General features: G+C 36.0%; 1 protein-coding gene across 1 annotated transcript in view; it reads right to left on the reverse strand.

The window, feature by feature from the left end:
* Nucleotides 1-139: 139 nt before the first annotated feature.
* LOC117907011 (threonylcarbamoyladenosine tRNA methylthiotransferase) overlaps nt 140-18,698 on the reverse strand; it is a 37,128-nt gene continuing 18,569 nt past the window's right edge. The window contains exons 3-11 of the mRNA XM_034820327.1: nt 15,643-15,734; nt 13,590-13,839; nt 13,299-13,418; nt 13,102-13,177; nt 10,963-11,171; nt 7,285-7,393; nt 6,753-6,845; nt 1,613-1,773; nt 140-863 (exon numbers count right to left, since the gene is read on the reverse strand). Of these exons, the coding sequence (XP_034676218.1) occupies nt 321-863; nt 1,613-1,773; nt 6,753-6,845; nt 7,285-7,393; nt 10,963-11,171; nt 13,102-13,177; nt 13,299-13,418; nt 13,590-13,839; nt 15,643-15,734 (1,653 nt within the window). The 3' untranslated portion in view covers nt 140-320. The remainder of the gene's footprint in view (nt 864-1,612; nt 1,774-6,752; nt 6,846-7,284; nt 7,394-10,962; nt 11,172-13,101; nt 13,178-13,298; nt 13,419-13,589; nt 13,840-15,642; nt 15,735-18,698) is intronic.

An 18,698-nucleotide genomic window follows, 5' to 3' on the forward strand; every position in this document is an offset into this window, starting at 1 on the left:
AGGTCCTATATTGTACTTCACTGTCAGCAGCCCCCAAAAGATAAGGCAGCAGAAGTAGTTGCTGAGCAGTGCCAAGCAATTTAAGAAACTGAAAAATAACACGGCAAAATAAAGTGGGAAGAAAAAGTAGGCAGGATAGTAGGTTGAAATTACTCAAAATTCAGCAAGTGCATATGCAATAAAGCCGTTCCCAAATACAATTATATTGAAAAGCTTACTTCAAGGTGTATATAATGGAAAAGCATATATGAGCAATCTCTCTTGAGGATTCCCCGCAGGGATGAACGAACAGACTAAATACTCAACTAGTTTGATGATGGCTACCAAAATCCTAGATGTAAAATTAAAGCTACAATTGTCAAGATGCTCACAAATATTCCACCCAGAAGAACCCTATCAACTAGACCCCAATGGTTCATGCATCCTCGGTCACGTTCTTCCTTTTCCTTGGATCCCCATGCAATTCCATTCTCTACCCTTTTCTGTCTGTGGTTCTTCCGCCTCCTTAGTAGCCATTTGAATAGGTTTTGGCCGTTTTGATTTTCTGGCAACATGTCCTTCCTTGAAACAGAGCCTTCCTCCATACTAATTTTTCCTTCACAGCTTTGTGGTTCACAAGCACAAGGTTCTGCCTCCCTTGAACACGCACAAATTTCAACTGGGACAGAGCAGGGAGAACATTTGCCCAGACTGAACTTTTCCTCCTTCAAAGATATATTCTCATTTATTTGGTTGAGAGTCTCAATCAGTTCTCCGAAAACCGACCACCTTCCCACAGATGTTATTTTCACAATAGCTGACGTTCCCATCAGGCTTCGTGGTGCAACCACAAGCACCTGCATATATCCCTTCGTATGGCCAACCTAGGGCAATAGAGGAACATGAGTTAGAAAAAAAAAAAAACGGCCAGAGCATGCTCTCATGTACATAAACTGCATTCCAGAGCATAAAAGATAACAGGATAGAGCTGTCACTCCATCCTCAACATCCCTACAACTCCTCTAGCTCATTGCCACCTCTAAACCAGAAGGATAATTGAGGAGATTCTTAACGTGGCCTTCTCTATTTCAAAGCATTTGTATGGGACATGTCTAAAGACAACGTGATGATATTGAAGGCATCTTATTTTTCAAAGTTGTTCACCTTAAGAAAGAAATTGAACATTAAAACAAGCATATTTGGCAACTTGCTAATCCCCCTTATCTATTTATATGTGTGTATGGACTGGCTCACTTATAAATATGAAAACACCCTTAAAACATTTTTTAAGTGGATAAATTAATAGAAAGCCTAGTTATTTTCCTAAAGAAATATTGCTTTGAATCCATCATAATCCCAAATGTATTAGGCTCCGTCTTAGATGTATCTAGAATGTGTCCAATTTTCCAAATTTTGAATTGGGGAGACATATGGCACATATTCAACATGAATCAAATATCCATGTTCAGCACATACCGGACATGTGCGCTTGAACAGCAGGACAGCTGAGAGCATTCATCTTGTCCTTCAGCCAATAAGCTAGGGCCTAACCCCTAAGCCTAAGACCTCAGCACCATAGAACAAGGCATATGAATTTATCTAACAGCTCAGCAACATTCATACACAATCTTACCAGGTGAATTCCATCAGTTGCAATTTCACTTATCCATATTCTTTCCACTCTGCCTTCCATTCCATTATATGGTGTAAAAGCTTCAAAAATAGAAGTCAATTCACGACTCCGTTTCTTCACTACAGCACTTGGGACCTTTTTCATCCTGGCCGCAGGTGTCCCTGGATTCAAGAAGCATACAGAAAACCAAGATTTCACTACAAGCAGTATATGATTACAAACTAGTTTCAATATTACAGTTTAACAGCCAATGGCTGAATTGTTGTCTAATTCATTCAAGACTTGTAATGTTTTTATACACTAAAATTCAGATCTCTCATGAAAACCAAACATATATGAGTGTACTCAAACATACTACTGTCTAGACATCAAATACCAAAAAAATATGTGAAACAAACTGACCCCTGTAACATTGTGCATGCATGCATAACAACTCAGATCCTTTTGGAAGTTCACTGTGTGCAACTTTAATTCTTAGATCAAATTTAAAATTTTGATGACCGACTGTTTTGGGACTTGGTTGATAGAGGAGTTAACTTAGACTCTTAGTTTTGAGGTGTCAAGATGGCAATATGTAACTGCGGCAACAACAGTGTTGCAATAATAGTGTGGTAGGATGGGTGAGATATTTAGATAAAGGAGGGAGTGGCAGCTAAGGAAGCCTACTTGAGAGTGTTAGTTGTGACAGGCCCACAGAGGAGCTCCCTTCCAAGCCACTGACTACCTTGGTCTAGTGAGTCATAAAGAGCTCTCCAGATTGTCTTTCAAAGACTTGCTACTTAAGTTTTAAAATACCTTAGCTTAAAATATCCTTGGGGTTTCTCTGCAAAGGCTCTAGAGCCTCTCTCTAAAATTTGGCAAGATTTTCACAAACATTCCTAAAGAAAGTCTCTCCTCTCTTAAATAGGGCAGACTAATTTAATGGAAGGGTGCTTGCGTTTTTTTTAAGGATTAATATTTACCATACATGAAGCAATATCCCTCATAGATCCTAGCCAATTAATCAATGCCTAACATATGTTAAGATTAGGAAATAAGATTTAAGATATCTCACAATATGAGTCTCCCATGATTCTCCTAAAAACATATTACGAGTAAGAACAACTCTCCTTCTAACCAAGGAACCCAGCTAACAAACTATCCTACCTTCAGATAGGGCATCAGTGTTGCAAAACCTAGACCAACTCCACCAAAGTAGCATACCTTAAGAACCACAACTCAGCCACAGATTTAAGAAAGCTTTGATCGTGTGCATATAAATAAAAGATATTGCCTCAAAAGCAATTCACTCTCTAATACAAAATCCTATGCACATGGGTTTTACAAGATGTTATGCTGAAATGTGTCCTAGAAGAACTAAGGAGGCCCAATACTCTTCCTATGAAGTTTTATCGTGACAACAAAGCAGGTATTAGTATTGCACACAACCAGTACAAATGACAAGACAAAACACATCAAAATTAATAAGCATTTCATAAAAGAGAAACTTGAGGCTGATGCTATATGTTTGTCGTTTGTTTGTACAACACAACATCCTAACCAAGGGACTCCTAAGGCGTAACTTCGAGTTTTGTATCAACATGTTGGGAATGATAGATATATGCACCAACTTGAGGAGTGTCAAAGATTTAGGAGTTAGTTAAGAATTGGAGATTTAGGACTTAGGAAATAAATTTGAATTCCTATTTTGTAGGGATAAGATCTAGTTGTTATTTTTCTGATTATTCTGTTTCATCAAATCCGGTTAGTTCAGGGTTTGTTAGGGTGTTAGGTTGTTGAGTTTTTATGCGATATTCTTTCCCTATTTATTTGTAATTTCTCAATTCTCAGAATAAATTAATTCCAATTCTCAAAAGCTCACAGGTTCATTTTGCTAAAATTGCTAAAGACATTAAAAAATTTTAGATTTATAAACTGTAAATTTGGTTTGAAATGTAGGGGAGATTAGTAAGTAAAATTGTTTTTGGAATAATCTCATTCAATTTATATATATATATATATATATATATATAAGCAAAAACAAAGAAATATTAATAGCACCTAAGTGAAGGGCACACTAATGTACACAAGATGTATATAATAGGCACCATCAAACAAGGAACAAGAAGAGAGAAGAAACAGAAAAAAAGCTCCCTTTGTTTACTTGAAGCTAAGCCAATCAACATAGCTTATCACAATCAATAAATGATAAACTATGTCCACTCTAACCCAATCAACATAGCTAATCCATTCCAAAAAAATACTCATAAAACATATTTGAGTGCTTCGTCCGACTATTCAACATCTTCGAAAGACCTTTTGTTTCTTTCCTTCCATAGTGTCCAAAACAGGCATGAGGGGGTGACCTTCCAAGACTTTTTCTGTTTCATTCTCACAAAAGATCCATGTCAACTCAATAAGGTTCCTCTTATTGTGGAGTGCAACAACTAAGCCACTCCAAATAAAGAAAAAACCAATTGACATAGGAAACTTGCTTTGGAGCAATTAAGAAGCATGCAATCAGTTGATTCTTCCTCAACTTTGCACATTAAGCATCCATTTGGTATTATCCATCCCCTTCTTTTGAGCTAATCAATTATTAAAATCATTCCGCATGCAACTTCCAAAGCAAAAAACCCACCTTTGTAGGAGTCCAGGGATTCCATACTATACTTGGGGAAAAATGCTCCCTTCTAACCAAAGCTAGGAAATTGAGAATTTGCCACCTTTGGATTCCTTCCAACCCATTCTATCCTCTTCATCCCTCTGATTGTGCTTTATTGCAATCTCGATAAAGAGGCCACCACAACTTCAAGTTCCAATCATGGAGTTGCCTTAAGAAGCAGGGAATCCAACAACCATCCTTCCCTGCTTCTATACCTTGCTACCCACGAATCTTTTGCAATGACCATAGAGAATAAAGTCAAGAAAGACTCTTCCAAAGATAGGTCTCCAAACCATCTATCTTTTCGAAATTTAATCCTTCTTCCATTGCCAACAACAAAGTGAAATTTGTTTATAAAGCCCTTCACATACGTGGAATACTCTCAATCAATTAGTCAGTTTGTTTGTTAGAGTAAATTCTTTGAATACAGGAAATGATTTTTGATACCTAAAACATCACCTAAAACCTCTATTAATAACATTTATAAGTCTTTTTGTATAATCCAATTAAACATTCTGTTTTCTTCCAAATACTTGATAGTGGTTATTAAATGATTTCAAAGCTTCAAAATATGTTAAACTCTAGTGTTAATTGATTATAGATAGGTTTGACTATTGGGTTTAGCATTTAAATTAGGTTTGAATTGCATTAGAGGATTGCACGAGTTTTAAGGCTATTTTTAGCCAAAATTGGTGTTATTGTTCAGTTGGTCAGCTAATTCAGTGAATGGACTGACTAGTGTATTTTGGCATCTCTGGCTAGTTTTTGATTTTGTGGATCTACAAACTCAATAGCAGGTGTTGAACAATTCATTGAAGTAGCTGCTATGGCTTTGGCCGAACTGGTTTCTCTTCAGGTCAAACAACCATGTGTTGATTAATGGGTTTGTGTTTTTCAAAATTTGTGTGCTTAGGTTTAGGCCTTAGGACTTTAGGATTGATCTTATGCAATTTTGGGAGATTAGGATATCTAATTATGATATTAATCATGAATAACTTAGAACCTTGAGTCATTAATCATTTCTTATCATATGATTAGCTTCAGTTTAAACTTTGAAGGCTTGAGAATTGTTATTTTCTTATTTGAAAAATTATAGAATTGATTTAAGTTGGAATATGGAAAATGTTTTTCTTTCTACTTAACTATAATTCCATGCTATTAATGTGTTGAATGATTCCATCTGAGCATATTCATTTACATGCAAAAACTTGTTTCAATTGCTTTTATATGATCATGAAAATGGTTCTACAAACTAGGCTATGGAAATCTAATGATCTCTGGATTAGAAACCACTACATCCCGACTGCCAAGGGGTTAAGTGTTCGTCTTGGCACCACTGTATCATACGTGCATTTAAATATGAGCATACTGGTTTTGATCCCATTGGGCAAGGGATTGAGGCCCTGTTTGTCTTGCTGTTCATCTTAATAGACTTCAGATGTTCTAATATCATTTATTTTTTAAGTCCTATTTTTAGATATTTTGTTCGAATACAAAAAAATAAAAAAATTTACACTTTTATTTGAAATTTGAAGTTGGAATAATATTTCCATGTTTATTTCTATCAGATTTTAGATAAATTCAGACATTTAGACTTCAGACCAAGTAAGAAAGGCCATCATCTACTAGCTACTTTTTAAACAGGTATTTGACAAGTGATTTGGATCCAAGTGAACAAGGTGGCATTAATTTGCTGATCCTTATACATCCTTTGGAATTTCAGTATGTATTAGTGTAGAGTAAGAGAAGAGCATGATCCGAAAATGCATTGGCATATCTATACTTAGGACATATTTTGTGGTTAGTATTAAACCATGATCATCTAGTATGAAACTTGGATCTATTTTATTCAATATAGAATACTTCTATAGAGTACATATCCATTGTTGAACCCCACATCAGCTTAAAACTTTCTTGGCTTTTAGCTCTCATTTTTTACAAATTTTATGCCCCATGAGGATGAGGGATGTTGCTGAGTCTGTGTAGCATCAGAGAAGCATATCAAGTTGCAAAGTTGGCCTCATTTTCCCTTGGCTTTAACCAGTTATAGAGTTTATTTGTGGAGAGACTATACGTTGTAGCAGACTATTGTTCTTTTACATTAAGATTGTTCATAGTGGGTTGGAAGCTGTAGTTTTGCATGCTCCTACAGAGATTATTTGTGATATGTACTTATCAAAAAAAAAATTATTTGTGATGTGAAAATTATGTTTAGTTACGTTACAGCTATTTCCACTATGTATTACTTCAGTATTGGAGCTTTGATCAATATTGCAGGTCAAACATTTTAGATTGATTAGTTTGATATAGTACTTCATACTCATCCTGACTTGGGCTATGGCAGTCATGGCCTATGATTGGATTTGATCCATGACAATTAATCAAAGCAAATTACCAGAACAAAAAAAGCTAGAATATGCACAATTTAATCTTTGCATCACAACCAAGTGGACCGATAGAAACTAATAATGTTAAATGAGGTAAGCAGTAGCATACCAGGCCGAGGATAGAATTGAGAAATATGAACTTGGGGGAACCTATACTCCTGTATGAGGCTGACTGTTTGAGCAAAATCTTCATCTGTTTCACCTGAGAAACAGCATCAATAAGTGTTGTTGTAACCATATGCTCCCACCAACAAATGCTGTATTACGGTTAATGTCCAAACAAATTTGCAAAACAAAACTTTTGAAAGATTCAAACAAGCCCAGAATGATAAAAGCCATTAATTTTTCTCTCTTACATTCATTGATTTTACCAGATGGCCAACCAGTTTTCCTTCTGCAAGCATTGTTGTTTTTCAATCACAACCAAAGATACAAAATTTCTTCAATCTTTTCTTACTTATGGCATTGTCCCTATTCCTTCCCCAATTCTAGCTGAGACAGTTTACATTTAAACAATTTTGAACTTGCTAACTATACCATAAGCACAACTTTGATTAAAGTTAAACACATTAGAAATTTAGAAAAATAATGCAGAAGGATTAGAACGGCAATGAGGTGGCATTCAAGTCAGTAATACTAACCAGGAAAACCGCATATTATATCAGTTGCAATCTGCATTCCTGGAACAAGTTCAGTCAAGGTGTCTACCACAGTCCTGAACTCAGTTACGGTATACTCTCGATTCATTGCCTGAGACAATAACAGCATATGTTATAATAATTAATCATCATTTAAACTGAAAATTTTCTTTCTATCACATTTGTAAGTTGAATCTTGGAGGAGAAAAGGTAGAGATAATGATCAAAAACCCCTCAAAAAGCTCTTCATAAAAAAATTCAGAAAATATATTTGTTTCTCCAGAACAACCATAAAATGACATTTTCAATCCTAAAAACCGCATTTGCCAACTGCAACAGGGTTTCATAAGAAAGAAAAAGTGGTAGAAAATAATGACTTTTTAACACCAGCACGTCAACAACATTCTCTCACATATTTCCTTCCATGTTTGTCCAGCTGATGATGAGTAGCAACACCAGCACATGTCCCAACTGTAAAGGCGATGATTCAAGAACGGCAGCCAAATAGGGCCTCCTACATCTTTTGCAATCTCTTAGGTTTATCTCCAAGAATAGGCACTGTTAGGATTTAGAGTTGGCATATTCCATTAAAAAGTTGGTTAAAATTGCATCATAATAGGTTAATTTGATCAGTTCATGCTATGAAGACAAGCCTTGCATGCATTTTTCTATCAACTTTTTCAGGCGTTCTCAACATGTAATTTCTGGCAGGCTTAGTGATCCAGCAATCAAATGGAATGGGCAGTTTAGTAACAGTCCACCAAGTTCTATTAGTACCTTAATTAACATAGAGGCTTGGATTTCACATGAGCTCAGCAACATGTTTGAGAAATTGCTGCTCAATTAATAAAAAGTCATAAAGCCCAGGTTAATTGTATCCCAGCTAAATTTCATGAGACACATTGTGCTATTAACCCACATATCTTGTTTATGCTCATGAATTTGATTGCCTACTTAAGGACTCGGTGTTAAAATTTGAAAGAATTCCAACTTTTGAAGAATGTTTAGTTGCTAATGGAGTTGGTTCGTGTGCACCATGGATATGATTTACAATATCTTTGGGATTGTGACCAAAGTTGACTGAGAGTTGAAGATTGAAGTCAGGTGATCAGGGTTATTGACTTTTTGCTCCTTTATGTGAAAGTATTTTCTCAGTGTTTTCCATGTTTACTCGTGCTATATGTATTTTCCTTGCATCTATCAATTCCTCCTGGAGTTTGGACATATATATATATATATTCTTCCCGCTGATTTGAACCCAGAATCAGTAACTTAAAATCATTTCCACACCACATAACCTAATCTCAGATGCTCATGGTAATCTGCATCTATGAATAATAACTACGATTTTAGTTTGTTTAACCCCTTGAGACTGGGGCATCATGAAAGTATAAAGAATAAATCATTACCTCCCTTCTAAAATTTTTTATATTCTTGCTACTTGAATATAACATCAATGGAAAAACAAAAATGGAAAATATCATACTTTTGGGATTATCCAATCTATAGGGATCATCAAACCAGAGGCCCATTTCATTAAAAATATCCTCTATGTTTCAGTTACCTAAAAGACAAAAAGGACAATACCATAGCTTCTATTTGTTGGTCTATATTTTATAGTCTTCAATTATAGCTCAAAGGAAGAAGCATTTTCTCTAAGGAATCGTGCTCTATTAGGAAGATGGCTATAGAGGTTTCCAAGGGAAAGTTTTGCCATGTGGCATAAGGTTATTCTAAGTATTTATAGGACACATACTAATGGGTGGGATGCCAACACTATAAACAGATGGCCACATCGTTACCCATGGAAGACCATCACACTGTCTTTTAGGATTTTACCAGGTATACTTGGATTGTGGTGGGAGATGGGAAGCCAATCCAATTTTAGGAAGACTTGTGGTGAGGGGATCAACCTTTGAGTTCTCAACTCCCAAGTCTATTCAAAATTGTCACAACTAAAAACCTTTTTATTTCCTCAATGCTTAGGTCAACTTCTTTCTATTGGAGCTTTAACTTTTGTTGTAAACCTTTTTGATTTTGAGATAGAAGATCAAAAGAGACTAATGTCGTCTCTTACACGCTTACACTTATCTCCTTCCAATCTAGATGCGAGAGCCTAGTCTTTATCCTCTTTAGGCATATTTATAGTAAAATCTTTCTTTTTAGCCTTGTCCAATCTTTTTGTTCCAGTTCCATTCTTCCCTACCAATTTTGTTTAGAAATCTCAAGTCCCTTTTTAGGTCAAATCCTTTGCTTAGTTAGTGGCACACAAGAAAGTAAATACCAATGACATACTACAATTAAGAAGATCCTATAAAGCCTCAATCCTGATGTTTGTATGTTATGTATGAAGCATAGAGAATCGGTAGATCATCTTTTTTTACATTGTTCATTGACTTTGGGGTTGTGGCACAAATTATTTAGATTGGCTAAGTTGGACTAGGTTCCTCCTAGGAGTATTTGTCACATGGTAACCATCTCATTTAAGGGTTTGCGAAGCTCTAATAGAGGTTTGGTACCATGGCATTTTGCTTATCCTACTTTGATTTGGGTTGCATGGGGAAAGAAATGTTTGAATGTTTTACAAGGTGAGGACTTCAGAGGATATTTGGGATACCATCTATTTTCTCGCTTCGTTTTGGGCCTCTTGCACTTAAACTTTTAAGGGCATTTCCCTTAATGTGGTTCAACTTGATTGGTTTTCGATGTGTAGGTCCAAAGTTATGGGGCTAGCTAGGAGAGGTTGAAATTTTATTATCCACATGGTTTTTGGTATGCCATAGGTGTTTAGGTTTATTTAGACCCTATTTGGTAACTGTTTTTAAAACAGTTTTTGAGAATAGTTTTTTAAAACTATTCTCCAATGTTTTGTAGAATAAATACCTATTTGCGAATTTGAAATGTTTTGAACCTGTTTTAGGAACTTGAAATATTTTTAACTTGTTTTCTATGTTTTTATATATTTTAAAAATAATTTTTATATGTAGAGCTTTCTTTTTAATCATTCTCTATAGTTCTATAATTATTTTTTAAAACAACCGTCAGAAAACAAGTGAAAACAAATTAAAGACATTCTTTGAAAACACCTTGTTTTATATTTTTAAGAACAAAAAACTAGTTTCTATTTTCTAGTTACCAAACATGTTTTCCTGTTTTTTTGTTCAGGAGAACAGAAAACTTTTTTCGAAAACAATTACCAAACAAGCCCTTAGTATTTTGGAGGTTCTAATTTATTTTTGGGAGGATTTGTCATCCATCTATTGTAACCCTTTAAATTTGATATATGATATAGTTGTTTCTCATCAAAAAGAAAAAAAGAAGAAGAAGAAGAAGAAGAAGAAGAAGAAGAAGAAGAAGAAGAAGAAGAAGTTAGTCCATATTTTCCATTCCTCAAATAAAGCTCAAAGGAATAAGCATTTTCTTCACAAGAAGAAGAAGAAAAATAAGAAAGGAAAGGTTACTCAATGGCAGTTCACAAATATTATTTGATGGGATATATGTGTGGGTGTGAATTATAGGTCTCCCACTAAAACATTGCATTTGCAGGTTTCTTAAATTGAAGATTCTCTCTTTAATGGGGTTTTGCTACTTTTCCCAAATAAATATTATAACTAGGAATAAGCAATGTTGCATTTTTTCATTAGAAAAAAAAATGGTAATTGTTTTACTTTTTGTACTTACACTCAAGATGGCATCACTCCCAGATTGGACTGGTACATGAAGAAAGGAGTATACACACGGGTGACGCAAAACAACTGCCATCTCTTTCAAGTGCTCCAGAATATAAGGAGGATTAGTCATTCCAATGCGAAGCATTGTGCCCCCATCAGAGGGAAGTTCAGAAACAATAGCATTCAACAAAATTGGAAGAGTAACCCCAATGTCACGACCTGCAGCATTTCAAGACTTCAAAATCATTCAATGAACTCAGAGATATAAACTGAATTTCTTCTTCTTTTTTCCCCCATTTTTCATCAATCTGGTAACTGAGAACTCTATTGAGGAGAAATAACTATCTAGCCCAAGTACATTGAATAATAATAAGAATTTACAATATACAGATAACCTAACTACTTGAAAAAGAAAACAAAGATAATTACAAAGAAAGGAAAACAATCCCCACAAATCAGTTCTACAAATTAGCCTATTCATAATTAGGAAATTAACTTAGTTGACTCCACAAAATATAGAAAGTATAGAAAAGGAAACAAACAGGAAAAGAAAACTTGAAATGATTAACTAGAGCTAAGGAGTCCTTTCTTCCTTTAGTAAGTTGGTTCAACAAATAGGCGGTCCCTCGGCTTGGTTGGTAAGGTGTGGAACTGAATGACTGGTTTCCTGCTCCCTAGGATGACATGGGAAGCAAACTGAGTTCAGCATGCTAGGGGAATAGTTTCACACTGAAGGTATGTAGAACACACAACACTTGGCATGCACTTGATGACAGCATGTGGTGGCACAACACTTGGCAAAAATTCAAGTTTTCCTTTTTTTTTCTTGGATTTATTGGAAAAATCATTATGCTAGTTCAAAAATCTCTATTCTCTCCTCTTGCTAGTGTGAAATTGGCTTAAATGCTCTTTAAGGGGAGTAGGAGAGGGTTGGGGAAGTGTGGTGTTCAAAGGACAATGTGGGGGCATTGACTAGGTTGGCTTTTTAATCCTCAGGCACACCCAGCGGCACCCTTACAACATGGGCATGAGACTCAGTTTGCTTGGCTTAAGGGCATAATGACTTATGCAACAGAATTGTATGCCATGAGTGCAATACCATGACATGGTGCACATGAGACAGGGCTGAAACAATGTGGGAAATAAAAGCATCAATGTGGGTGACAAGGCTTGTGCGTATTGGTGCATGGCACTTTGACCCTCAACACATGCAAGGCTTGGCAAGGTTGCATGGGCAATGGACTAATACAATCATGGGCATTAAAGCATGGAAGCAAGGAAGACATGGAGATGGCATGGCCTCATGGGAACTGACATGATGGATTCGACATGTCGGTGCATTAAAGCATCGGGTTGGAAATACATATATTGGCTGAGCAATGTCAAGACATTGGCTAGTCAATATGAAGCCACAGGCTGAGGCAACACAAGGATGTGGGCTAAGGCAATAAAAAAGCTATGGATTGAGGCAACACAAGTATGAGTGAGGTAGCACAAGTGTGTGGGCTGAGACAGCACTAGACTATGGGTTGAGACTATGAAAGGCATGTGCTAAAGCCATGCAAGACAATGTGGGTTGATACAAGTGCACTACCATGGGCCAAATGTGCAAGCAAGTCATGGGTTGACTAACATGAGGTTAACATACAACACGGGTTAAAGGCATGACACAAGGCTATTTGGCATGCACATGCAAGGGAGGGGGATGGGTCACTCCATGAAAAGAGACAACCCCTGGCAGCCAATTGACTCGAACAAAGCATTATTCGGCACAACACTAAAGTGGGGACTCATTTAGATTCATAAAACCAGGTTAAGGGTAGGTACTTGGCAATTGCCTAGTTATGGGGGTTTACATAACTACTCCAACTCCTACAACTAGCAGAGAGGGTTGTTAGATTGCCTTGTTTGAATTTAAAAAAGTTGTTTGCATGCAAATGGAGAGTTACATGTATGGGAATGTAACTTCTGATTATTATTCGATGTGAGAAATTATCCACTCTTCTCAAAACATCTTCACATCAATATGGAAATTATTAACAGGTGTTTGAGATCATTTTCAAACAAGGATTTCATGGGAACATCAACTCTTCAAATTAACAAGTACAAAAGAAACAGAAACCCAATTACAGAGATCATAATTGAATACCATATGCTCCAGTATCTTCACTACTCAACCATATCTCCTTCACTCCATCAGCTATAACTGTTCTTACACGCCCTACCTGCAGTGTTGAAATTTTAACTGGCAAATAGATACCAAAATACTATATTTTATATATCAAAGGTCTATGTCACCACTACTTTTTTTTTTTTTGATAAGTAGTCTATGTCACCAGTACTTACAAGGCTGTCAACAGTGTAGCTTCCTAAATGACCACGAGCATGCTTTGTCTTGCAATAAGTGCAAGCACCTAAACAACCAACATTAATTGGAAGAATCTCAACAAACTTGTTCTTTCTCACCTGTTGGAATATTTAAGTTAAATTCATCTTAAGAAAAAATAAAATAAAATTCCATCTTTAAACTAGTTGCCAATCCATTGTACTTGGAAAAACCACTAATGTATTGATGGCACCTAAAAGAATCCACGCAAAACCTAGAGATATGGCAATAACACAAAATAGGATTTGCACCTTTGGGAGGTCAAGTGCTGGCAGCGTCTTGCGGTTCAAAAGTCGCACCTCATGACCTTTTAAAGTCTCTTCTACAACCTCAACCACACGGTCAATTTGCTGGACTCCAACTATACTGACTCCTTCTAGTTCTTTCAAGTCTCTACTTCCTTGAGGAACACACCCTGCCACTACCAGAGGCTTTTTTGAACTTCTACCTTTAGTTATTAGGGTGTCCATAGCAGACTGACTTGGGGACTTAACTGTGCACCTGTATCATGCAATATGAATCAAATGCAGATAATACCAAGCCAAATTAGCAATCAATGCTAGAACTTGGAAAACCTTCAGCTTGTGTTAAATTGAATAAAGCCTAGGCCGTTTTCCATCTAGGCTTAAAAAACTGAAAGTCATATAGTCAAACAAATAAGATAACTGAAAGTGATGACTAAAATGTGTATTCAACAATTAAACTATCATTAAGTGTCAGTTGTTTGAGACTTGTGCTCAAGTTCAACAAGTGTCAATTTTGACATTTTCTTTTTTTTTTTTTTAATTGGAAACAACAAAGGCATATATTGATAAAAAGGAAAGTACAAGAGAAGGATGAGGAATCCTCCCACCAAAGAAAAACAAAACTACAATGAAACAAATGCGAGAAAATACAAAGTAGATACAGACAACTACTATGAGTTAGGCCAACCCAATGGAGTTGCAATTTTGACATTCTTTTTTTCTCCACAAGAAAAATATCATGTGAACAACAAAGTTGGCACATGCCATTAAATTAAAATTGCAAAAACTTCTCTGAAAATAACTTGAAGAAGAAGCATAATATTTAAAATGAACTAATATTAAATCTCAATAATTATAAAAACATTCTTTTTAAACTAAGAAGTCGAGAATTTGCATTGGAAATGAACGGAAAAGTGGTGGAACATGCAAAACCACATTTATATACTATCTCCCAAAGGGAAGTTTGCTTTGCTCATTCCCCAGATAGGGAATCCATCCTCAGCCCTCAGACTTGAAGTCCTTGGCTAGTTTCATTATGCCTCAAGTTGCCTAAGGAAGGATTAAAGGCACCAACCACATGCTTTAACCATTGTGGCACCATTACTCTGCAAGAGAACGTCAAGGAGAATGCGTTCTTGAGTTAACAGGCTGATTTATGACCAGCCTTCTATTAGAGGAAGGTTTGGAACCCTTGAAAGCCACAAATCCTTGCCTGTGAAGCAAGCTTTGAGAGCTTGTGACAAGCTTACTGGTGTCATCTCAAGAGTTTCTATACAGAGCCTTTCTCTTCTTCCCTCAAAGAAATTTGTTCTATCCCTTTGAATGGTACTTGATTTATAAAGAATGAATCTTTTAGTTAGAAGTTATATGATTCTCTCTCTCTCTTTTTATCTTTTTTTTCAAGAACTAATTGGTGACTATATGGTTATCCTTTTCATTAGCATCTTGTTGTACTATTTATTTTTCATTATTGATGATTTATAAAGAATGAGTCTTTTCATCCGAGTACCTACACCCAAGGTTGATGATTTATTGATATATCCTTTTTATTTGTTTATTTTTTTGATAGGAAACGACAAAGGAATATATTGAGATATATCCTTTTTATTATTGATGATTTATAAAGAATAAGTCTTGTTGTACTAATTATTTTTCATTAGTGTCGTATCCAAGTGCCTGCACCCAAGGTTGATATCCTTTTCATCCGAATCCCCATGTCCTAAGATTTTGGGATGCAAAGGATTTGATACCTATACACATATCCACACCTGACACCCATACCTGAAATCCCATGTAACATAGATTTAACCATATAGTATATAAAATTCATTATAATTCTACATGTTACAATTGCCAGCTGAAGAACTGCTAGCAATGTTGTCCATGATGTACACATGATGGAAGCAACATTTTGAACCAATAAATAAATAAACAAAGAATCAAGCCTAACTACTCTTTTCTACAAATATTCGAACATAGAAAGATAATTTAATGGAAAGTGTTTAAAAGAATAATAGGGCAAAAGATCTTAAGTACTAGAATAGGGATAGATCCTCACGTGTTTATCAGCCACAAGTCTGCCTCCTCAGGATTGTCACTTAATACATAACCAAATGCTGCAAGCTGACCTGCCATATATTCACTGTCGCTCTGAACAGTGATAAAATGCAAGTAAAACAGTTACCAAGAGAAAAGATGACAAGCCAAAGGTTTTATGAATCTCTGATGACCTGTAAATTCTAGCAACTTATTAATCAATTTTACGAAGATATAATTAAAGTTCAATAAAAAGTAAAGTCTTTTTTGTCTTAAATCTAAATAAATCTTAATATAATTTAAATCCAAATAGTACTTTAGTGTTAAGTATTAAGTTTTTTAATTTTTTATTTATTTTTTTGGACTTGAAGTCCTAAAGCAAGTTGCGTTAAGACTTAAATCATTTTTAAAATTGCTTGTTTTTTAGTTGATCACTTTTTCTAAGACAATTTTGTCTTAATGGAAAAAATAAATTTTTTTTACTTTTATCTTAAATCCTAAAGCAACTTGCTTTAAGACCTAAGTTAAAAAAACAAACAACCCTTTAACACTTCTAATTAAGGAATTAACCTTTAAGACTTGTAAAAAACCTATTATAGCAGGTTTTTTCCCCAAGTTGGAAATCAGCTTTAGTACACCACATTGATATCATAATATGAAAAAAGTAACATGTAACTCAGGAATCTAATTTAAGGAAAATTGATAAAAATATCAGCCAAACACCCAAAAATGATTAAGAATTTGAAAACCTTGCACACTTTCTAATTTCTCGATATTTTTTTATTGGAAACGACACAAAGATTTATTGATAGATAAAAATAAGTACAAAAGAAGGATGAGGAATCCTCCTGCCAAAGAAAGCTAAACTATAGAAAAATACACTGAAAAACAAGCAAACACTCTAAAAAGACCACTCCTTAAGGAGTACACACTGCTATCCAATCAAGTTGTATCACATTAAGGGGGGTCCCCTTAAAAACCTTGGAACAATAAGCCCAAAGAGAAGCAAGGAAAACAATAGAGTCCCAAAGATACTCTGAATTCCTTGCTTTATCCTCAAAAATCCTCGCATTTCTTTCCCACCACACAATCCGAATAAGAGCGATGTTTGCAGCTTGCCACAAGGCTATCCCCCTCTTAGACGAACCAAATCCATTAAATTTGATGTACATCATGTCAAGGATGCTCCTCGGGGGGACCCAATCCATCTTAGCTAACTGAAATAACCTGTGTCACAACCCAATCGTCAAGGAGCAATGAAGAAAAATATGATCAGCTGATTCCCCATGCTTCATGCACAAAATACAAATATCCGGACTAAGGGCTTTGTAGGGTCTTCTCACTTGTAGCATGTCATTAGTATTCACCTTCTTGTGTGCCACTAACCAAATGAAGGACTGCACTTTGAAAGGAACTTGAGAATTCCAAACGAACTTAGAAGGAAAAACCTGAGGAGATCCAGAAAATTGGAATAAAGCTAGAAAGAAAGATTTAACTGAAAAAAAACCCTGAAGAAGATAAGGGCCAAAATCTGGCATCTAGAACCGAAGGAGATAAATGCAATCCATCGAGAGATCGCATGAGGCCTTCTAAGTCCTCTATCTCAGAATCTGACAGGTTACAACGGAAACTTAAATTCCAAGAGAAATGACGAGTAGGACCGAGAACTGAAGAAATAGGTATATTTTTATCCAAGACTACTCTAAATAGACTTGGATATTGGGAACCCAAAGGTTGGTCCCCCCACCACAAATCTTCCCAGAACCGAATTTTTTCCCCATTTCCTACCACAAACCGAGTAAACGAGGAAAACTCCTGAAAGACTTGAGTAATAGCCTTCCAAGGACAACGATGTGACCATCTGACTAATGTGTTTGAAGAATTTCTGAATTCCTTTATTGATACTTTAGGTACACACCATACACATATATATACACAACTGACTGAATAATAAAAAATCAATCTAGCTTGATTCTCTCCTAAAATTAGGAAACTGAATCATCCTAAATGATCTCTCCTTCTTTATTCCTAAAATACTTTCCTAAATTAAAAAAACCTAACTTTGAATGCCAAATTTCAACACTCTCCCTCAAGCTGGAGAATATATATCATATAATCCCAACTTGCAAGTTAAGTCTTCAAAGTTAGGCCTAGGTAAAGCTTTGGTGAGGATGTCTGCGGTTTGGTGCTTGGTAGGAACATAGTTCAATCTAACCGTCTCACTAGTCACCTTCTCTGTGATGAAGTGTCTGTCAATCTCAACGTGCTTGGTCCTGTCATGATGCACGGGGTTCTTTGCTATGCTTATAGCTGCCTGATTATCACACATCATCAGAATTGGAGATGAACTCGTTTGCCCCAGTTCACTAAGAACCCTTTTTATCCAAATCCCTTCACAGATTCCCTGTGCAAGAGCTCTGTACTCAGCTTCTGCACTACTTCTGGCTACAACTGATTGCTTCTTACTCCTCCAGGTAACAAGATTTCCCCAGACAAAAGAACAATATCCAGAAGTAGACCGCCTGTCAATGATGTTTCCTGCCCAATCCGCATCTGAGTATACTTCAGTGTCACGGTTCTCTGTCTTTCTGAAGAATAGACCTTTCCCTGGTGTCATTTTTAAATATCTAAGAATCCTGTAGACTGCTTCCATGTGTTCCTCAGTGGGGCTGTGCATGAATTGACTTACAGCACTCACTGCAAAGCCAATATCTGGCCGAGTGTGTGAGAGATAAATCAAGCGCCCGACGAGCCGCTGATATCTCCCCCTATCTACCGGTGTACTTTCTTTCTCGATACCAAGTTTCTTCTGACTATCCATAGGAGTATCAATTGGTTTGCATCCAAGCATACCGGTCTCCTTAAGAAGATCGAGTATGTATTTTCTTTGAGAGACTACAATTCCCTTCCTTGATCTAGCCACTTCCATACCAAGGAAATATTTCAAATTTCCAAGGTCTTTAACTTCAAACTCCTCTGACAAATACTTCTTCAAATTCTGTAATTCCTCCATATCATTCCCAGATAGAATAATATCATCAACATAGACTATCAATATGGCCATTTTCCCGGCATGAG

The sequence above is a fragment of the Vitis riparia genome, chromosome 18 (assembly GCF_004353265.1).
Source record: "Vitis riparia cultivar Riparia Gloire de Montpellier isolate 1030 chromosome 18, EGFV_Vit.rip_1.0, whole genome shotgun sequence".
Lineage (NCBI taxonomy): Eukaryota > Viridiplantae > Streptophyta > Magnoliopsida > Vitales > Vitaceae > Vitis > Vitis riparia.